The sequence below is a fragment of the Microtus oregoni genome, unplaced genomic scaffold (genome assembly GCF_018167655.1).
Source record: "Microtus oregoni isolate MIOR12 unplaced genomic scaffold, Mior012 000021F_ref0000039, whole genome shotgun sequence".
Classification (NCBI taxonomy): Eukaryota; Metazoa; Chordata; class Mammalia; order Rodentia; family Cricetidae; genus Microtus; species Microtus oregoni.
In genome coordinates this window covers 21,902,962-21,926,619 of record NW_024543080.1, presented here as the reverse complement: position 1 = coordinate 21,926,619, position 23,658 = coordinate 21,902,962, and the positions used below count along the sequence as shown (strand labels likewise).

The 23,658-nt window shown below is 41.6% G+C and overlaps 1 protein-coding gene across 1 annotated transcript in view; it reads right to left on the bottom strand.

Moving 5' to 3' along the window:
* Lrrc66 (leucine rich repeat containing 66) overlaps positions 1 to 23,658 on the bottom strand; it is a 38,236-nt gene that overhangs the window by 9,064 nt on the left and 5,514 nt on the right. The window contains 1 exon segment of the mRNA XM_041671233.1: positions 6,742 to 6,911. Within this exon segment, the coding sequence (XP_041527167.1) occupies positions 6,742 to 6,911 (170 nt within the window).

The following is a 23,658-nucleotide window of genomic DNA, read 5'->3' as shown; positions in this document are numbered from 1 at the left end:
ACAGATCCTTCTGCTCCTTTGCCCTGCTCAGCTCTCTCTCTTCCCCCACTAACTACTCCTCAGCCCTGCTGGACCATCATTCCTCTCAGATGCCTGGCCTCAGCAGCCACCCAGCTCTGGCACCCACCTTTACCCCTCTTCTCACACACTTATGTGCTGCTATGGAACTCAACCCTGACCAAGCCAAGTTGGCTGCAGTTCTCCCATTGCGAGAGGTGGCCAGTGTAGATAGATTCCTTAGGGTACATGTTCCTTTCTCCCTCTCAGAATTCTCCCATATAGAACAAAAACTGGGGATCTATATGTTTACTTCTATCACTTTCATAAAGCAATTCCAATATATTACCCAGTCTTATAGTCTCACCTTTCATGATATCTATATGATCCTATCTAATAACCTACTTCCTGAAGAGTGCAGGCAAGTTTGGGAACAGGCCAGACTACTGGCAGACAATATTCACCAAACACATGCAACACACCCTCCAGGGGCAGAAACCTCACTGGTACTCTAACACTCCAGGTGGGATTTTAGCTAGGGACTGGTTTTTGACTTGCCTCCTGGCAGGTCTCTGGAAGGCTGCCCTCAAGCCAGTAAACTATACTAAGCTCTCAGAGGACATTCAAGATACGAAGGAAAATCCTTCTGCATTTTTTGGAACGCCTCACTAAAGCCCTGCTACAATATACTAACTTAGATCCAGAAACCACGGAAGGCAGACAGCTATTCGTGACTCATTCTTTTTCAGTGCTACCCTGACATTAAGGCTAAACTTAGACATTTGGAGAAAGGCCCCTAGATCCCACAGGCAGAAGTCTTAGAGTTGGCTTTTAAGGTGTACCATGCAAGGGACGACAAAGCCTCCAATCACTGTCATGTGCTAGCCACAGCCCTGCGACCAGCCGAGGTGACAGACCAAACCAATCAGTGCCATCCGTGCTGCTCCCATGGCGCCCGGGGCTCAAGAACCACCAGGCCTGTGTTTCAAATGTGGTAGAACTGGTCACTGGGCCTGAGCATGCCCTAATCCTCATCTTGGTCCTGCAAGACCTTGTCCAAGATGCCATAGGGAAGGACACTGTACATTGTTGCATGGAGACATCAAACCCAGAAAATTCCCCAGTTGATCTTCTAGGTCTGGCCATGGATAAGTGAGGCTGCCTCGGCTCCTTTGACCTGACCACAACCACTATCTGTAACAGGGAGCCATGGGTAAACATCATGGTATCAGGATGGCCCATCTTTCTCTTGGACACCTGAGCCACATACTTGGTACTGAGGGAATTCTGGGGGCCTACCTCTCCTTCTAGTTCCCCTATTGTCAGGGCAGGGAGACAGCCTTATCTCCCTCAGCAGACCCCACCACTTAACTGTGTTTTAGGGGTATTTCTCTCACTCATTCATTTTTAGTCATGCTAATCTGCCTGGTACCTCTTATGGGAAGAGATATTTTAACAAAAGTAGGAATTTCCATTTCATTTGTTCCTTCCATTCATATTACCCCAGACTCGCCAACAGCTCCCCTCCTCCTCCCTCTAGCCTCCCAATCTCCCAGCTCCAATGTGTCTTTTCCTCTACCAGCCTCTCAGATGAACCCCCAAGTCTGGGACACAAAACCCCTCTGTTGTTAAACACCATTCCTCCAAATGTTATCCAGTTATAAGACCCTACTAAGTACATTACCAAGCTCAGTATTCCCTCTCTTTCCAAAGCCTTAGGGAACTTAAGCCTATTATCTCTGACCTTCTAAGAAAAAAGTTACTTCACCCCACTTCTTCTCCATTTAACACTCCTATACTTGCAGTTAAAAAACCTAACAGAACCTATTGCCTCATTTAAGACCTCTGGCTCATTAACTCCGCAGTGGTCCCTCTTCATCCTACAGTGCCAAACCCTAACACACTTCTTTCCACTATCCTTCCAGGAACCTCCTACTTCCCAGTTCTAGATCAAGGATGCTTTTTTCTCTATTCCTTTCAGTTATCAATCTTAAAATATCTTTGCCTTCACCTAGACTGACCCTGACACTCACCTCTCCACACAACTCACTTGGACCATCCTTCCCCAGGGATTCCGGAACAGCCCACATCTATTGGTCAGGCTTTAGCTTCTGATCTACTCTCACTGTTTCTCCCCAAATCTAAACTCATACAGTATGTAGGTGATATTTTACTTTGCAGTCTTTCATTGGAGATCATTAAAACTGATACCTCTGCTTTTTTAAATTTTCGGTCCAAAAAGGCCTATAGAATCTCACCCTCCAATGCCTAACTGTCTACCTCTCAGTTCATTTACTTGGGATTAACTATTACCCCAACCAAAAAGCTATTACCCTAAACAAAAAAGCTAATTCAGTCCCTTGAAGTTCCTTCTACAAAAGAAGAGTTTTTATCATTCCTAGGAGTAGCTGGCTTCCTGCGTTCCTGGATCTCTTCTTGTTCTCTCCTTGCCCACCCCTTATATGAGGCAGCTTTTGGCTCTCTGCATGAGCCCCTTCTCCATCCCATTACTAAACCCTTCCAGAGACTCCAGCAAGCCCTTATCCAGGCCCTAGCTCTTCATCTCCCAGATTTAATTCGTCCCTTCTCCCTCTATGTAACAGAGAAGAAGAAATATGCCCTTGGGGTCCTAGGACATCAGCTGGGACCTTCCTTTGCACCTGTAGCATACCTGTCAAAGAAGCTGTACTTCACCACTCAGGGCTAGGCACCCTGCATACATGCTTTAGCGGCCATTGAGCTTCTTATTCGTGAGTCAACGAAACTAACTTTTGGGTCACCCACCACTGTCTTCTCCCACCACAATCTGTCCCATATCTTTACTTACAAAGGCTTACAAACATTACCCCCTTCCCGAGTTCTTTCCCTCCAGGTGGTACTAGTAGAAGATGCCACACTCACTTTCCAATCCTGCCCACCCCTAAATATCTCAAATCTCCTACCTCAACCAAACATTTATTATTCCCCGTCTCATTCCTGCATAGAAACTTTAGAGTACTTACTACCCCACCCCTCACACGTACAGGAGGGAATACTGTCCCAGGCCACTTATACCTGGTACAAAGATTTCAAATATGCCTTTCATATCCTCCTGTTCCACGCAGCTATCTGGAATGAGAGTGGGTTTCTTATGATGAAAGGAGGATCTATAACTAACTCAGGTTACATTAAGGATCTGTTAAAAGCCTCCCATCTCCCCAAAAGCTATAGGAGTTATTCACTGTCAATCTCATCAGACTGACAGTTCCATTATTTCCAAGGGAAATAACTAACTGACCAAGCAGCTAGAACAGCAGCATTTCAGAGCCCAAACCTACCTCACCTAAGGGGGTTCATACAGTACAGCCCTCATTTTCGCAGATACCCCCTGACACCCAACAAATTCTGTCCTACCTACATCATCTCTTTAATCCTAATAGCAAAGCTCTGCTTCATTTTGTCAAGGCTCACCTCCAACCCACCTCTGAGGACTTAGAGTTCTTAAAAGCTATCACTGCCTCTTGTAAAATCTGTCAAAAGTCAAATCCCAAGACCAAATATTGTAGCTTCCCTTTTCCCACCACCAGGCCAGGAGCTCCCTTCCAGGAACTGACTAGCAGCTTGATTTTACTCATATGCCCACAGTCAGATTAATTAAATATTTCCTGTTTTGGTGGACACCGTATCTGGGTGGATTTAAGTGTTTCCCACCATTAAAAGAGGGCCCAGACAGTTTCTGATGCTCTTCTCCAAGAAATTATCCCCTGGTTTGGAATCCCAACCTCTCTTCAGTTGGATAATGGCCCAGAGTTTAGTTCCCAGTTCCTCAAACTTTATCTAAGGCTCTTAACATTCCCTGGCATTTTCATATCCCGTACCATCCTCAATCTTCAGGGAAGAGAGAACGAACTAACTGTTCCTTAAAAATCGTTCTTGTTAAGATGTCACAGGAGCTTCACCTTGACTGGGTAAAACTTTTGCCTCTGGCCCTTCTTAGGCTTAGGGCTCTCCCCAAAAGCCCCCTTTCCATCTCATCCTTTGAACTCACATATGGTTGGCCAGTCTTAACCCCTGGCCTCTCACCTAAAACCTCTTCCCTTCCTGATCACCTGCTTACTCTACTGTTATCCCATCTTCTCTCCCTATTATGGGATTTTACCGACTACTCATTACCTCAACCGTGTGCCAATTCATGCCCACCACAGATTAAAATAGGATATAAGGTATTATTCTCTCTCCCAGACCAATGTTCCTCACCCCTTTTCCCTAAATGGCAGGGCCCCTTTAAAGTAATTCTTGTAACAGCTGCCAAGCTCAAGGGACTTCCTCATTGGATTCACCTATCCCATCTTAAACCTTTTACTCTTCCAGCTCAAGATACTTTCTTGTATATGGTAACTCAAACAGGGCCCTGCTCCCTTAAGTTCCAGAGGGCACCAAGATCAGCCACTCTTTTTTCAGTTCCAGAAAAATAAAAGTCTCATCACCGTACTCAACTCTCCTGTACCAAAAACTCCATATACTCCTCCTCTTCCTCTTTCTCCTATCTGCTTTACCAGCTTCTCTATATCTCCGATGTCATGCTTAAATTTCCAGTTAACCACTCATCTGGTATTACAGGGACCATCATTAAACATGGAACTGGAGGTACAAGAACTGTCAAAAGCCCAGGTGGTAAGAAACAATAACAAGTTTGGGGACATTCACAGTCCCAAACTCCAAAAACTCACAAAACAGACTTTAACATAACAGGTTTATCACTGACTGCAGCAGTGTCTCCTGGATGTTAAGGTAATACCATGATGCTAAAGAGAACAAGTGCCTTCAGATTTGCTTCAGGTAAAACATCAAGGGTCTAATAATTCCCCTTCTTTTCCTCCCTCGAGGCTGAATTCCAAGCACTCTGCCCCCTACCTCATTACTGCTTCCTTAGTCTCCCTTCCACGAGGAGGGTTCAGGGAGCCATCGTAGGTGAAAGGGAGAGGTGGAGGCTTGTTTTAACAGCCCTTGTGAAATGCTGGGGAAACATCCCCCAGTCTCTGGCCAGGCTGCCTAATATGTTAGCCCCGTGCGGCCACTGAACATCGAAATACTGAGACAGGAAGCACATGCTAGAGGTTGAAAGTGGTTTTTTTTTTTTTGAAAAATGGAATGCAAAATACCACCTTAATAATTTTATACTAATTATACCTATAATATTATAGCTATTAATATTAATATAAAAGCTATTATATTGGGTTCAATAGTGTGCATTATTACGGGGAAACTCTTCATTTCCCCTTTTAAAGAGGATTTATGTTTTAGTATTTTTAATGAGAGTGAGTGCAGGTGAGTGTGGGTGCCTATAGAGCTTTGGCCTGGAGTTGAAGATACAGGAGGTTGTGAGTCACCTGATGTGGGTGCTGGGATTTGAACTCCTGTCTTCTTGAGGAGTAGTGCATGCGCTAACCACTGATCCATCTCTGCAGCCCCTCGGTTTCATTTTTAAAGTCTGGCCACTGGAGCATTTAAAATTGCATGTGTGTTCAACTTTGTTTTAAGTGAAGAGCAGTGACCTAGAGAAGAGTGTGTGTGTGTGAGTGTGAGTGTGTGTGTGTGTGTGTGAGTGTGAGTGTGTGTGTGTGTGTGTGAGTGTGAGTGTGTGAGTGAGTGTGTGTGTGTGTGTGTATGTGTGTGCGCATGTGCGCACCTGTGAGATGGAGGTGTTCTGAAGATGGAGACTGAAGAGTCTCTCAGCTTCACTGGGGGTCCCTCTGGTAAGTCTGAAGGCCACTGAGAGGAGCCATTGCACTGTCTTCATTGAAGGGAAGGGCATGGAGAAGGGGCTCAGGGGTTCCTCGGCTTCAGTCCTGTCAAGGAGACAATTTGCAAGACTCACTGCTCTGAAAAGAGACGTACATGCCCCGCTGGAATAACGCGCGGCCTGTGGTAAGGGATGCACGTGGGTGCACTATTATCACTGTCATTCTTACCGCCCATGGAGTCTTTGGCTATGAAAGCTGCAGGGTCCCTGGCCAGCAGCGACCCCATGGTCCTGGGCTGATGACGCCCCAGCATCGGCCACCGCGGTCAGAAGGACCTCCCAAACACTCCAGTGCGTGCAAGAGCCCTGGCACCTCTGGCTGACCTTGCAGCCTAGGTAGGTGATATTATTTATTTGTTTGCTTGTTTAAGACAGTGTTTCATTCTGGGACCCTGGCTGGTCTGGATCTCCCTATGTAGACCAGGCTGGTTTCAAACTCGTAAGTAACACATTTAATTTCTTGCCAGCTGGTAAATGGAAACTTGGAGTTGAATTTGATTTGGTTTAGAAAAAAAATAATATGCCAATTTCTTTCTTTCAGTTTTAGATGGTGCCTCTTGCAAGCGAACTGGCCTTAACTTGATATGTATGTGGCTACCACCTGGAACTTAAGGAGCCTTCCACTTCTATCTCCCCACCCCCAGAATATATGTGTAGGCTTGGGATCGAACCTAGGGCTTGTGGAATTCTAGGCAGGCCCTTTATCCACCCAGCCACATCTACAGCCCCATAATGTGAGTTCTTGCTGCTGAGAATTCTTGGTACATTTGTGCCCACGGTTGTGGTCTTTGATTTTTGAGCAACAGATTTTGGGTGTTTTAGGATCTCTTAAATAGACTCACATACTTTGATTAACAGCCCATTGCCCTGCACATGGAGATTCCCTCACAAGAAACCAGCCCTCTCATCTAACTGGTCACAAGACCGTAGAGTTAAGACAGTAACAAGAAAGATTTTAGAACCTGTAATTTTTTGAGGCCCTGGAAGGCTTCAGGGTGAATCGTGCTTATCTTGTTGCTCTTTAAATAGATGCTCTCCAGCTGCAGGCAGCTGTGAAAATCAGACGGCCCAACGTGAACTATCCTGTTGAATGACAGATCCAGACTCTGCAGCGACTTCAGCTTCCACAGTCCTGAGAAAAGGAAAAGCAAATTCAAACCTAAACTGGTGCTGTTCGCTGCCGCAGAGTGTGTGGTGGGAAGTCGGAGGAGATATTAATGGCTCTTGGGTGGGAAGTTGCCAGAGTGTATGAAGAATGAGAAAAATAAGTGGTCTTAAGAGAGATGAGTCCAATCGGCCTGTGAGCTTAGTGAGCAGGAAGGAAAAAAAAATCAAGTCAAAATAGTACAGATTATAATGACAAATGTTCTTGAGGGGACACACATAAACACAGGTAGGTATGTACTTGAGGGGGATACACGCATAAACATAGGTAGGTATTACTTGAGGGAAAGCACACTAACATTGGTAGGTATGTACTTGAGCGGTATACACACATAAACATAGGTAGGTATGTAGTTGAGGGAGATACACATATAAACATAGGTAGGTATGTATTTGGTGTGGGCAGAAATAAGGTAGTGAGTGAAATTAACAGTCATCACGGTTTGGTGTAGGATGGCTGAGGGAGGGGGAGAAGGATATGGAGAAAACTCTTTAACTTTATATATATTGGCTCATTCTTTCAAATGAGCATGTGCTGTTTTTATCACACACTCATTTAACATTTGTCATTTGTGTATTTGTATATGGATAACACAGGACATGTATGGAGGGTAGAGAATAACTGTCACGAGCCATTCTCTCCTTCCACCATGTGAGGGGGCAGGATTTGAACCCAGATCATCAGTCTTGTCTGCAATCACCTTTCTTTTCCTGGTGAGCTGTATTTCTAGTCTAGTGTGTGCTCTTCTTAAATTACAGAATCAATTTTTAGAATCCTAACCATGATTGAGTAAGGTGATGAGCAGATATCTGTTGCTTTGATTAACTGTCAGTGAAACCGAAAGATCTCCCTATGATAACACTGGAGAAACTTACCCTGAAGTTTATCATTACAGAAACGAATTCTTCCACTTTGAAAGTTCCTTATTCAGTTTTTAAAGCTTCTTCTTTTTTTTTAGGGTTCTCTTTGTGTATATTCATTCTACATGGTCCTGTACTGCAAAAGAATACGTTCGTGCAAGTGTAGATTGTATGTTGAGTGTATCTGCCTCCCATCCCTCCCCACCTGTCCCCTTTGTTCAGTTGGAGGATTCTAATTCTATTTCTGCATCCCACGCACATCTTTAATTTTAGCCATTTGCATTCTTGTAACTGTTTGCCGTTGGTATTATAACTATTTTCTAGGTATCCTCAGATATTTCAAAGGTAAAAAGATCACAGGTAGACTTTGCTTTCCAGCACAAGAATCAGATGGAGTTTTAGTCTCTGCCTTTTCGTTTCACTTTGCTTTGGGAAGTTGGCAAAAGGTCCCGCTGGCACTGAGAAGGAAGACTGAGAACAAGGTGCCAGTCACAGCAGACTTGCAAACTTAATTCCCAGATGGGTCTCCTAGGGAGGTGCTTGCAATTTCACACGTTCTTCAGCCTTATTCTCAAACGTGGGCTGAATCTCTACTTTCTGGGTAGCAGATCAGGCTTATTCAATAGTTCCAGAGCCAAGCTTATCCCTTGCTTACTGTCTGCAAGGCATCGACGACAAGACTGATTCTGAAGAGAGCAGGCCACATAACTGAAATGGCTGTACCATGCGGACCATCATATGTGCACTTGAGTCGCACAGATTAAGCAAGAGAACTTTAAAGAAATGAATCAATCAAAAGATTATGATGGCCAGGCGGTGGTGGCGCACGCCTTTAATCCCAGCACTCTGGAGGCAGAGGCAGGCGGATCTCTGTGAGTTCGAGGCCAGCCTGGTCTACAAGAGCTAGTTCCTGGACAGGAACCAAAAGCTACGGAGAAACCCTGTCTCAAAAATAAAAAAAAAAAAAGATTATGATGGAGGCACATGGTACTGAGGATAAATCCTTACCCCAGAAGCTCAGAGTGGTGGCACAATAAGACACACAGACAATAAAACTTACATGTCAGGCAGAGCTGTCCATCATCCATAGCACCCCACTGTACAGTGGACTATTCGTCCTCCTGACTGGCAAATGATCAAATCTTTTCTGTGCAGAATAAGCTGAACTTTGGGATGTAGTGTTTGACCCAACATTGAGGATTCAATACAAAAGTCTGTATTTCAGGCTTCTTTGGAAAGATTCAAAGTTTCATCTGGTGTGTGACATTGGCTAGAGTTGAATGGAGGCTGCTTGCTTTAGATGGGGCATGAGCTTGTAGAAAACTGTTATTTCTATGAATACACACACTCTGTGTGTGTGTGTGTGTGTGTCTGACACACAGATACACACATGAGGGATAGATAGGTAGATAGATATTAAAAATTGGTCAAGAAAATTACATTTAAAAATCAATGAGAATGAACCAAAGCTGATGTTCAGTTAGCACATGTGTGTGTAAAATACTCCCATATTTCTGTGTGCCTGGAGTCTGTGTGTGCTGTCCCATGGTCCTGGAAATCCAGTGTACTTCTCCCATCTCTTCCCAAGTCCCCCCTCAACTCTTTCTCTGTTCTAGCACCAGGATACATCCAAATGAGGGCTTGGAGGAGGGGAAGGCCAGTTGTCAACAACCTCTAGAGATGAACACAACCGCTAAAGAAAATACATTTCTTTGTGCAGAAATTCTTCTCCCGTGTTTAAATGTGCAAACACAGGGATCTGGGTGGGGAAGACAGCGTCGGGAAAAGCACTACAGATTCTCTGCCTCTTCCTCATACTTGTCTGGCCTATTAAGAAATGTGAATTCATGCTTCCTAAAACAACTCAATGCTTAGCTGAACTGAGCAAGTTTCTAGGAGCTCAGTGGAGGGAGAGTACACACTAGCTTTGAAGGGAGAGAAACGACTATGCAAAGCTCCTGCATAATCATACATGGTTTATGCTTTAGGCATTTCACAAGTCTTTCATTTTTAATGTTCACAAAGTCCTGGGACTTCTCACCATTTACAAAGAAAATACCAATGCAAGGCTTGCCCAGTGACAGGATAACACTGGATCAAAGTCCAGATAGCTTTCCCGGTAACTGTGCCCCAACAGTAGACACACCAATAAGACAGAGGAGCACATACTGAAGGAACTTGCCTATAAAAGGGGGACAAGAGGGTGTGGTTCTCCAAGAATGCACTGGGTGGTTTAGTTACTGTCCTATTGCTATGAAGAGACATTATGACCAAGGCAACTCTTACAAAAGAAAGCATTTAGTTAGGGTCTTGCTTATAGTCTCAGAGGTTCAGCCCATTGTCATCATGGTGGGAGGCATAGCCGCATGCATGCAGGCATAGTGCTGGAGAAGTAGTTGAGAGTTTCACATCTGGATCTGCATTCAGAGAGAGACTGGGCCTGGCATGAGCTTTTGGGACCTCAAAGCCCACTCCCAGTGACGTACTTCCTCCAACAAGTCTACACCTTCTCATCCTTTCAAATAGTGTCACTCCCTGGTGACCAAGTATTAAAATTTGTGAGCCTATGGGGGTCATTCTTATTCAAACACCAAATTATTCCATTCCCTGGTCCGTATAGGACTGTAGCTATATCATAATGCAAAACTGCATTCTGTCAAGCTTCAGAATCCCCATAGTCTATCACAGTCTCAACACTATTTAAAAGTCTAAAGTTCAAAGTCTCTTCTGTGATTCATGCAATCACTTAACTATAACCTCCGATAAAATAAAAATAAATAAAGCAAATCACATACTTTCAACATGCAATGACACAGGATGCACATTGCCAACTGACGGGGGAGAAAAGGGAGCATAGGAAGGAAATACTGGATCAAAGCAAGACTGAGAATCAGCTGAGCAAATTCCAAACTCTGCATCTCCATGTCTGATGTCAAAGTGCTCTGCAGATCTCCAACTTCTTTCAGCTTTGTTGGCTGCAACACACTTCTTTTTCTTGGACTGGTTCCACTCCCTGTTAGCAGCTCTCCTCTGCAGGTCTTCCAAGGCTCTGGCATCTCCAACATCTATTTTCTTGTATCCTTGACTCTAAAGCCAGAACCATAAGGCTGAGGCTACCAAGTTCTGTTGCTTGGAGCTGAAACTTGGTTCCCTTGTCCAATTGCCTGTTTTCCAGTTTTCTATTGTGGATGGTTCCCTTCACTGCTTAAGGCTTTCTTTTATTTCTGTTCACAAGTTTGAGGCTTAGTTGGGTGGGTTCTTGCCCAGAGGTCATCACTCCCTTTATTCCATTTAGCATTAGGCTTTTCTTTAAACTTTTTAGTCTCTGTGAACACTGGATTTAGCTCCGTTACATTTCCTGGTGCTCCTTTTCTCCTCAGACTGTACATTCTGCATTTCTCCTTGCCCTTCTTGCTCCTTTTCAATGTAAATCTACACATGTGTGGCCACTGGTCATCATAAGACACACTCAATACTAGGTTGTTTGAAATCTCCTCCAAGGACCATAAACGGAGATTCTGCTTTTGCTTCCTGATTGCCCAGACCCGAATAATCACACAGAAACTATGTTAATTGCAACACTGCTTGGCTGATGGCTCAGGTGTATTTCTAGATAGCTCTTGCATCTTAAATTAAGCAATTTCTATTATTTTATTTTACCACGAAGCTCATGGTTTGTGACTTCTTGCTTCTTGGGAAGCTACATGGCGTCTCCCTGACTCTGCCTTCTTTTTTCCTCTATCTCTACTTGGATTTCCCACTTTGCTATATTCTGCCCTGCTGTAGGCCAAAGAAGCTTCTTTATTAACTAATAGTAATAAAACATATCCATAACATACAGAGGCAAATCCCACATCAAAGGACATTCATCCAAAATTCTTCAATTTAGCCTCAGGCAGGTTTTCAGGATAAGGGCAAAACATAGCCACCCATCTTTGCCAAAATACTGTAACAATGGTCTCTAGGCCATTTACTAATATTATTCTTCTCTGAAACTTGAGCTGGGCCTCCATAGTTCAAATTTCCCTCAGCACCTGTCTTCAATGCTTGTCTCCCATGCTTCTACTAGGAGGGCCCAATAGCCCACCCCACTTAAAGTGTGCAATTGTTTTTCTAGTTCAAAGTCCCAAAGTCTTCCTTAAACCTAGAACAAACAGCATGGTCAGTCCTATCACAGCAACAACCCAGTTCCTAGCACCAACTATGTCTTATTTTCTTATCTTATGTGTATGAATGGTTTGCTTGCATATGCCTACCTGATGCTTTTGGAGGGTGTCTGGTCAGAAGGTGTTCGGCCCCCTGAGACTGGAGTTACAGATAGTTATAAGCTACCTTGCAGGTTCTGGGAATTGAACTTTGGTTCTCTGTACAAGTAACAAGTGCTATTAACCTATGAGACATCACTCTAGTCCTGGATGAATCATTTTATATATGCCAATTGAATCAAGATTTTTGATTAAACTATCACTTCACCGAGATCCTTACTGATTGCTTGTCTCCTTGATCTATTATTGGTGAGGGGTGTTGAACTATCAGTTTTTTTCAAGTTTTCTTATGTTTCATTTTAAGTGTATTTATGTATAAGATTATTATAGCTTATCATTATTTTTTTTTAAAAAAATTAGTCCCTTTATCATTACATAGGACTCTTCTTTATCCTAATAATTTTTCTTGTTTCAAATTCTTGAACACGATTAGAAATGTATGTACAGTATGTTCTAACAAAATTAATCTCAAATTTGTATCAATATACAAAATTTGTGTACAATATATAAAAATCCAGTCTATTGTAAGATATTTAAAATTAGTAGTTGCTTTTTAAAAAGTGGATTCAATAATCTACCTTTTATCTTATCAGATCTATAAGCTTCCCTTTTTTCAGAGTAGATTCAATATTCTACCCTTTTATCCTATCATATTTATATCGCAATTTTTTCTTTCTAAAACAAGAACTTTGATTCCAATCTCCTTTGCTCAACTTTCCTCCTGACTGTAACCAATAACAACTTGTAACCATCTCAACCCCCTAAACAATGACAAATAGTCATAATCCATTGGATGACCAAAACCACAAACCCCACCTCTTGGGAATGTGGGTGTCATATTCTTAAATTTACTTCCTATTGTCTGGGGGTGATGACATCTTTAGGGGATTCTGAAAAGAAAAAATTGAGTTGCAGAGTCCCGGGAGAGGTACCTTTATTATTTGTTTTCAAATCTCTGCATAGTGGGAAAGTGCAGGACTTATCTCAAATCCTGCTTAGAGTAGTTTGTTAGGCTGGATCATCTCAGCTAATGACCTTGAAATTGTTCTGAGAAATTTATAGTCCAAAGCTGATCTTTAGGTGGTGTCTCTCACCTTAGTGGGGTTATCAAAGTCCTGGAGGAATTGTCACTGTAGGGCCCTATTCTCAAACATTGGAGACTTCAAATGTTTCTGTTAGGCATGGTCTTCATTCACTGCAGAAAACCTAAACAAATATCATGTGCAGCAGATCTCAAAGAGGTTAAAGAAAAGCTTCAAAGACTCAAAATAGAACCAAAGAATTATGAGATTGGAGGCAATAAAATAGTCCTTTAATTTTGTTTTTCTTCTGTTCCACATCAGATGGCTCTTCTGACATGGGACAGAGATTTTGGATTTTACTTTAATAAGCATGCTTGGGTTCAGAGAAGGAGAGAGCCATGCTCCAACTCCAAAGAGAGCTTTAATTTTTAGTAGGACAGGGACTACAAAAGGACCATTTGCATTACAATCTGTAGAGAACAGCAGAAACAAACATTTGGGAAGATTTATGAATTTTGTCCTGTTGGAAATGTGATATACCAATAGGCCAATTCTTTTTCTTGGGACATTTTTTTTTTCTGGATGATTTATCCTTTTTCTTCAGATGTCTCTCTTGTCCAGTTGTCTTTGGATTCCTTAGCTGGATGCCTTTATTCTCCTGAAAACACAAAAACAAACCCTTCCCCAACTCTAAATTTTTGGGAGATTCTCTTTTTGGCTAGTTATATATTATCAAATGAAAAGTATTTGTTAGTTTTATAGGTTAGTTTAGATTAAATGACCATGCTGTTTGATGAACTATATAATTTCTCCTAATTAAGAGGTGTCTGTTGTTCAAATTGAATCTTTATCAATTTTGATGGTTTCCATAGCTTTCCTTCTCTTATAGAAACAAAAGCAAAACCCTTTCCCCAGTATAACACATGTCCTGGTTTCCATTCCATGTAAAGGTCAGTATATCTTTAAAGTATATTGGCTAATTTTATTTCATAGTTTTTTTAATACTATCCAATGTTTTTCTGCAGTTGTTCCTTTCTCATTATCATTTAGAAAATTCAAAGTTAATAAAGCAGTATTCAGTCTATTTATGGGGGTATTTATCATCCTTTTTTGTTTACTTAACATACCTTTAGAGTTTGATTTGGTCTTTTTCTAATTGTCTGGCCTATAGGATTGTGTGATATACCTATAATAAGCTATAATACTATAATAAACAAAACTGTTTCATTTTCCTAGAGACATATGCCAGAGAGTTGTCTGTCTTTATTTGTACAGGGATACCCATGATGGCCATAACTGCAAGTAAATGTATAATTACCAAATCAGCCTTTTCCAAACTCAAAGCAGTTGCCAATTTAAAACCTGAATAGGTATCAATGGTGTGGTGTACATATTTTAGTTTTCCAAATTCTACAAAATAGAACACATCCATCTGCCAGATTTATTCCTTTTAGTACCCTTTGGGTTACTTCCTGCAGGTAGTGGTGTTTGGTTGTATAAAGAATAAGTAGGACATTTCCCTATAATTTCCTTGGTTTGTTGTCACATAATAAAAAAGTCTTTCTGAAACCTTTTCCATTGACATTATATTTTTTATGAAATTTCCAATCAACAATTCACCAATTTCTGCGTTACCTTGTGCTAGAGGCCCTGGCAGACATGTATGGGATTGGATGTGTATTATATACATGGGATGATTCCTATTCCTGATTATATCTTGTAACTGAATAAATAATAAAGTCAATTCTGTATCATCTGGTATAAATTCAGTGCAAAGCAACTCTTTCTGCACATTGCGAATTGGTAAATGTGTCGAGTGGTTCTTTAAAATCCATTAGTACCATGAGAATAGCATATAATTCTGACTTTTTGACAGAATAATAAGGGCTTTGATTCACTTTATTTAAGTTTTCTGATTTGCAACCTGTCTTTCCTGATTTATTTGCATCAGTATAGAACATAGGGGCTCTAGTTATTGGTATGTCCTGTACAATTTGACAAAGAATCCAGTTAGTTCTTTTTGTAAGTTGAATTCTCTTCTTTTGGGGATTCTTTTGTTAATTTCTCACAAAAGAATTGCTACAAGCTTTTTGCCAGAGTTCACTTTCTGTCCATAACTTGTCAATTTCATCCTTATTAAAGTGCACTATAATTTCTGCTGGGTCTATTCCTGATAATTGATGAAGTCTCAATTTTCCTCTTAGAATTAACTCAGAGATCTTTTCCATATAAGTTTTTAAGTTTTTTACTTGGTTTACGTGCTAAAATATCCATTCTAAAATAATATCTTTTTGGAGTTGATCTTGTATCCTGCCACATGGATGATGTGGCAGAGATCAGGAATCTTGAACCAGACCAATGATTCTTTGTGATGAACGCATACATGTTAAAATGTATGAATAAAAGGTTTTTCTGTGAGACTCCCTGTGTCACGCTGCAACTTCCATGATGAGATTTAAAAAACGAAAAACAAAAAACATGGAGTTGTTCGTGGAATGTGTAGCAGATAGGAGTTAAGTTTACTTCCGATGATTAATTACAGCTCGCTATTATTATTTGCATATATGCCTCTATGGAAAAACATGGTTTTTGCCACGTGCGGCTTGTCCTTGTAATTGGACACTCATGTGTTTTTTCTTAACCCTCAGAGTATAAATTGCCCGATGCTCTGAATAAAGTTGTCAATTGCATGAGATTTAAAAAATAAAATAAAATAATATCTTCCCTCTGCATTAAAATTTCTGTAAGGGAATGTTTGGAGGGTAATATGCCCAGAACTCAGTTAAGATTTGGATCAAAAAGATCAATGTGTGCCTTCTGTAATTTGTCTTCTATCAAAGTCAATTCTCTTTCAGCTTCAGCTTCTCCTTCTCTTGATAATTTCCTGGAACTATTTAAGTCCTTGTCACCATCTAGGGTTTTGTTTAAATTAATCAGTTTATGAGGCTTTATCCCAATAGTTAATCATAGATTCAAAATGTCTCCTAGCAAACTTTTAAAATCATTAAGCATCTGCAATTGATCTCTCCTAATTTCCACTTCTTTTTTCAAGACAGGATTTCTCTGTAGCTTTGGAACCTGTCCTAGAACTAGCTCTTGTAGACCAAGCTGGCCTTGAACTCACAGAAATCCACCTGCCTCTACCTCCTGAGTGCTGAGATTAAAGGTGTGTGCCACCACTGCCTGGCTCTAATTTGCACTTTTTGAAGTTTAAAATTTTTGTAAATGTATCTTATAGCCTAAATAATTAATAGAATCTCCTCTGTGTATTTTTTCAGGAGCAATTTGTAGTACCAAATAAGGTAAAATTTTCTTTACTTCTTCAAACATTCTTTCTAAATTATTTACATTTGAATAAGCTATAAAATTGTGTTTTTCATGTAATGATAAACTATAGATTGAAGAAATAGTTTACATATCGTTTCCAACAGCTGCCATACAAAATATTGGCACAGGGTGGAGCTATTTAACATCTCCCTGTGGGAGAATCTTCCATTGATATCTCTTAACAGGGTGAGAATTATTATAAGTAGGTACTGTGAAGGCAAGTTTCTCTCTGTCTTTTTCTTATAAAGGGATAGTAAAGAAACAGTCTTTTAAATCAATAGTGATAAGAGGCCATGTTATAGACAATAGAGAAGGCAAAGGACTTCCAGACTGTAGAGAGCCCGTTGACTGAATCATCTTATTAACAGTTCTTAAATCTGTTACCACTCTCCATTTTCCAGATTTCTTTTTAATAACAAATAGAGAATTCCAAAGGCTAGTTGATTCTTCAATATGCTGAGCATTTAGTTGCTCCTGTACTAGCATAAATCCAGAGCATAGTCATCATATAAAGCTTGCCTTTCTATATAGTAGAATATTCTCCTTCTCCAAGAAGTTGATCTTGGGAGATTTCCATACCTCTTGCTTTACTTTATTGTTCAACTGTCTTAGCCTCTTCTCTGAACCAGGTGCTCTACTGTAATTGTGGACCAGGTTCTAAAACAGCTTTAACCATATCTATCCAGTCTTTAGGTATAATCCTATCACAAACTGACACAGGTTTAACATTTGCTTCATAAGAGGTGTACGCATGCCATATGAGACTACCGCTTCCTTGAATCTCTTTAAATCTAGCACTGGCACAGGAGCCCAGTTATTTCTTACAAACCCTCTATCATTTGGCAATTCCTTTAAGGTTACTGGGTATATTAAAGTTGATTGTTTGAAAACCTTAGGCTGTTCCTCTCTAACCTTATAATGCAATGCTGAAATTGGTTCTCCATTAAATTCCTCTGTCTAGATCTGAATATCTCTATAATCTGTTTTATTAAGTTTTTCTAAGGCCTGTATCTTGGCAGTCAAACCAAATAACTTTTTAAGAGATAAACCAAGAATTATAAAAAAAAACCAGCAAGGATTATTAAAATGGTAATTAACAGAAAGTCAATCCTGGTTAAGTTGATTATCCCTTCTTTTAGTTGTTCCATTTTTGGAATCATGCATTACGTAATCACACAGAGACCTAACTTTCTCTATCGCAATTGTGTTTACCATTTTTTAACGTGGTAAAAAGCTCTCCCTTTTAAGGAACTCTTCCCTTTAAGAATTCCCAATTTTCTCACCAAATCAGCCACCAATAACAATGAAGATGTGAGGCTTATTGCTGCCGTGTAGAACAATAAAAGCCTGACTGGAGTTCAAGGCAGCTACCTAGTTTGGCAGCAGCCTGAGAACCGAGTTCTCGGCCTGAGAAAGAAGCAAAAGCCCACCAGGAGAGAAGTAAGGAAAACCCAGCATGTAGGGCGGTGACTCTGGCCGCATGTAGCTTCGGCCTCTGCCAGTGTCTATAAAGCCACAGGCAAATGGTTGTTTCATGAATTTGTACCACAAATATCGGGTGCCAGATGTAGCATGAATAATAAAAACTCAGAGACAGATATTTGAGTTCAAGCTGAAGATCAGAAAAGAAAAGCAGTCAACCACTAGAGAACTCTTACCTCTATGGAGTCTTCAGACTGAAAGAGAGTGAGTTCCTGTCTCATCCCACCTTATATTCCTCTAGTTCTGGGATTAAAGGCATGCACCACCCCTGGTCTCTATGGCTAACTAGTGTGGCTACTGGGATTAAAGGTGTGTGCCTCCACCACCCGGCCTGTATGGCTGACTAGTGTGGCTAGCTTTGCACTTTGATCTTCAGGCAAGCTTTATTTATAATACCATGAATAAAATATCACTATATATAAGCCTGTATGCAAGCCAGCAAACAGGATTCCTCCATGAGTCCTGCATTCAGATTTCTACCCTTACCTCCTACTCAGACTTCCTTCAATAGTGAAGATGACTTGAAAGTTTAAGCCAAATGAAACTTTTTTCCCCCTGGTTGCTTTTGCTCAGGGTATTTTATCAAAGCAGCAGTAGGGAACTAGAACAATACTAGGTGCCAAACTTGGGCCTTCATGTGCACATACATATATATGTGCAGATGTGTTCCACACATGTGTGTTCACACATAATACAAGCATGCATTCACATACTCGTGCATATCATATGTACACACAAAAACATATTAAGGGGAAAGTGATAAAGGAAAGCACCTGGAGAGTCAACATATGCATCACACACACACACACACACACACACACACTTTGCCTTTCTTTTGGTTAGTGCTTATCTAGTGGTTTATCTTTTTCCATCCACCTTCATTGCAGCACATCGAGCCTCTCCCCCCTACTAGCCTATCTGACAACAGGTGATGAGCTTATACTCAGCAGTGAAAAATAACAAAAATTTAATATATATGATGATGTGAGTAAACATCCAAATAATTACACTGAAATAGAGATGCTGAAATAAAGCAAAAAATGCAAGCAGATGCTTCCTGATAAACAAAGATCTTATATTTTAATAAATCCATCACAGGCTGAAAATATCACGTCAAAATGCCTTTAATATAACGAACCCACCAAATAGCCTAGCGTAACAATGCAGTACACGGAGTCACTGACTACCTACACGGTCCAGAGGCTGACTGGGAACCATGACTCTGCCACCACCTGGTATCATACAGAATACCACAGTATGTAGCAAAGGCCCCAGGGAACAAAAACAGAATGCTAAGGACAGTTTCTACTCAATGTGTATTGTTTTGTCACCGCTGTAAAACCAAAGGGTCATTAAGTTTGAATCATCATAAGTCAAGGTCTGTCTGTATTGTATGGTTCTGTTCATATAAATGTACAGGAAGTTCAGGCGCGCTTACAATGCCAGGAGAGAAACCAGTGTTTCCCTGGGTTGAGGAGATGATGAGATGAACGGGAAAGACAGGTTGTCCAAAGGTTCTGGAGAAACTTCCACAGTGATCGCTAGGTCATATCTGGATGGTGGCAATGGTTTTCTTACAGTTCAGAGTGGCTTAGAATCAGGGCACAGAACCAAGGTTTCTTAGAACAAGGAAGGGTAGGGGCCCTCTCACACTATAAAGAGGCGCACAGCTTTGAACAGAGCAACGGCACATTTGACCAATCCTCTGGACGTTTGAAGACACTCAGATAGCTTTTGTTTTTTGAAATGAGCATTTGCCCATAGACAGCCTGCATTGCTGTCTTTTTCTCTGTCAAATATTTCTGTGCAAGATTTTTTTGTTTGTTTTTTGAGACAGGGTTTCTAGTGCAGCCCTGGCTGTCCTTGAGCTCACTCTGTAGACCAGGCTGGTCTCGAATTCACAGAGATCTGCCTGCCTCTGCCTCCTGAGTGCTGGGATTAAAGGCATGCGCCATCACCATTCAGCCAGAAAATAGTTTTTAATATTCTAATTTACCTGAAATCAAAGAAGTGACAAGGACAGAAGAAAACTGGTGGGCCCCACAGTTAGAGTTGCAGGGCCATTCAACAGCACCAAAGGTGGCTAACTGGGCTAAGGTATTATGTACGACATCACTCTGTGTTCTAGGCTTCAGATAGCATCTGTGTGTGTACTCATTTGCTGATCCTGTATACTCATTATTCCCAGAGATATGATTTTTCATGTTTAGTGAGTTATCGAAGTGAGTTATTAAGGAAACAGAGTAATGCAAGATGTTTTTTTCAGCTTCCCTCATAAAGTCAACCCAAGAATACCCCAAAAGGGTAAATTTCTTCTGAATATGGGACTAAATGTCATGAAGTTCTTCCAATTTTAGAGGATTAAGATTTTGTTTTATTAAGGTACTGGTGTGGTCCTTACAAATGACCTTGACCATTTAAGGTCTCCCAAGATGGAGTGAGATCTCCATCTTGGTCATTCGAGTAACTCATTTACATATCCAGGCTGCACAGCTAAATGGGGGGAAATGTGTTTCTTATCTGAGCCACTGATGCTCGAGTGAGCAGAAGCTGTGAGGTGCTGGGAGCCACTGGGCCATCTCATGGCAGTTAGATTCCATGTTTCAAGCAATTCAGGGCTGAGAGGAAAAGTCAGAAGTGACTTTGTGGGAATGGAATTAGCTTTGGAACTTTATTCTGACGATGACATGGGCTATGAGGGGGTGAAATCTAATCACCCAGTACGTAAGAGGCCAGAAACGGTCTTATTATTTCCTGGAAATCATATTAGCGTTCCTATGTAAAAAGGGCAGCAGAGGGTGTCTAGCCACCATCTTAGTAAGCACTGTCTTTGAACTATGAACTTCTGCATGCCTTCTCACGTGTAGTCATCAGAGAACACAGCAACAATGCCATTCTGGAGTCATGGCTTCAAGTTCAGAGTATTAAGAACCGGAGTAGGGTCTAAAATGGTCCAGGGTGAGACATTTTATCTAATATGTCTTCCTTGATTGTGACCAAGGTGTAAGTCACCAAAGTCCTGCTCTCTTGGCTTAATGTCGTCCGCACATTTTGTTTGTTTAGATTGAGTTGATTTTGAGAACAATGGTTATTTGTGTTCCTATAATCCAATAGCAATCCCTGTGGGTAAAAGAACACAAAAAGCTCTTGTTTTATAAGACATGGGATTTTCCGTCTTTCCTAATTCTTCTCATTTCAAATGTCAGCTGTTCTTTCACCTTGTCTCTAATGCATCTCTCTAGTTTCTGAAACTTGGTGGGTTAGCATGAGGGATGCCAGTCTGACCTGTCAATCTCCCTGGAGCCAGCGCCCAGTCTGACCTGTCAATCTCCCTGGAGCCAGCGCGAGGTCTTTGTCCCAGGACATTCCCAGCTACTGAAAAAATCCTGCCGAAGGTCTTAGAGGCTGGCTCCATTGCTTTAAACTCCTAAAATACTGGTTGCTATGGCCGTCCCCAGGATGGCTTAGTCCCTAGCTTGGAGCTACTGAAAGGAGTGAACTCTTCAAGAGGTGGTGCCTACCAGGAGGTCTGCGGCCACTGGGGACATGCCCCTGGTGGGAACTCTTGTACTTTGGGTTCTTGCTCTCTCTCTCTCACTGGCTGTTACCGTGAAGTCAGACACTTCTACCGTGTGTTCCTGCCATGATGTACAGCTCAAAAGAGGCCCAAAGCAACAGCACCAGCTGACATGGACTGGAAACTTCAGGACTGTGAATTAAAGCAAAACTTTCCTTTTTAAGTTGTTTATCTCAGGCATTATTTTACAGTAATAAAAAGACCCAATATCCTGATTTTAAGTTATTACCATTCCAAAGTTCTGGATGGAAGGTGGAGCTATCACATTAAGGTTGCATTCATGTCTGGCTTCTCTCTTGTTTTGCCCAGCACTGGAGCAGGGTGTTTCCTCCACACGAAGCTTATTGCTGACGTCACAGCTGACTCAACACAGGAGCATGCCTGACAGTGGATTAGTCAGTGTGGTGTTCCAGCATTATAAAAATGGGACACTTTTCTGAGAGTCCTAGAAACAATCACTGTTTAAAGACACAAGTCATAGGCGATGAAGCTCTGTGTGCTGCATGGTCAGTGGCTTGAGAGGTGCCTTCTGGGGTGTTTCTAATTTATTCTCGTTCTGGACAAGTAGAGCACACCTAAACAGACACGCACGGCCCTGCTGTGGATTGTAGTGGGTTATGGGTCCCCTCCATGGCATCACTACTTAACGTTTTCAAAGGCAACTTGAGATGTGGAGAGAAGCGAATTCATTCTTTGTTTCTAAGTATACTGTTGTTCTTAATTTGTGCCAAGAGAGCAATAAAAGCTAATGTTTGCAAATCGCTCTCGGGCTTCCAAACAACCTTTCACATCTTTCAACTGCTACCCTGCACTGCGCGTGGCTTACTGCATTATAGCGACAAAAGGGCCCCTTTTCACTGATTCTTCACAATTCAGATAAAGCTCGTGGAGCCTTTGATTTATGATGGGTTGAACTGTGATTATTATTATCTTTTTGCTTCACAGTGGTCTGAAATTGTGCTCACACAACCACCGCTTCACACCTTCAGTACTTCTATGTGACATGGGATACTCAACATTTTATCAGAAAATGAACTGGGCATCACAGGCTTTCTTCTGGCTGTTGATGTAAGTGTTCTGAGACTTTCTAAGGGAGGGCATGCTCAGCTCTGATGCCAAGGAGGTCAGGGGCTGGTAGGTTTGTTTCTTTTTTCTTTTCTTTTCTTTTTTTTCCTGGTTTTTCGAGACAGGGTTTCTCTGTGGCTTTGGAGCCTGTCCTGGAACTAGCTCTTGTAGACCAGGCTGGTCTCGAACTCACAGAGATCCGCCTGCCTCTGCCTCCCGAGTGCTGGGATTAAAGGTGTGCGCCACCACCGCCCGGCTTGTTTCTTTTTTCTTGCTGTGATAAAATATCTTGGCAAAACCAACTTAAGGAAGAAAGGGATTTGGGCTCACAGTTCTAGAGAGCTAGAGCCCATTGTGGCTGGGAAGGCATGGTGTAGGAGCAGGTGGCTGGCTGATTGTGTTTCATCCAAACTTAGAAACACAGGGAGAACAGCAAGGGGGCCCAAGTCCTGCCCTAGTGATGTACTTCCTCCAGCAAGACTGTTTTTTCCTTCTAAAAGTTCCATAACTGATGTGGGGTTCTCCTCTGTATTTTGTAAATACCATTGGTGAATAAAGAAATTGTCTGGAGCTGGAGAGATGGCTCAGAGGTTAAAAGCATTGCCTGCTCTTCCAAAGGTCCTGAGTTCAATTCCCAGCAACCACATGGTGGCTCACAACCATCTGTAAAGAGGTCTGGCGCCCTCTTCTGGCCTTCAGGCATACACACAGACAGAATATTGTATATATAATAAATAAATATTTAAAAAAAATTGCCTTGGCCTGTTGATAGGGCAGAACTTATGTAGTGGGGAAAACTAAACTGAATGCTGGGAGAAAGGAGGCGGAGTCAGAGAGAAGCCCTGTAGCCCCGTCGGACACAGACGCTGGAAGTTTACTTGGTAAGCCAAAGCCATGTTGCAATACACAGATTACTAGAAATGGGTTAAATTAAGATATAAGAGTTAACCAATAAGAAGCTAGAGCTAATGGGCCAAACAGTGATTTAAATAATATAGTTTTTGTGTGATTATTTCAGGTCTGAGCTGCCAGGCAGCTGGGAAATAAACAAGCAGCCTTATTACAACCGTCCCAAGGGTGTCATCAACTGAGGACTGAGTGTCCAGATGCATGAGC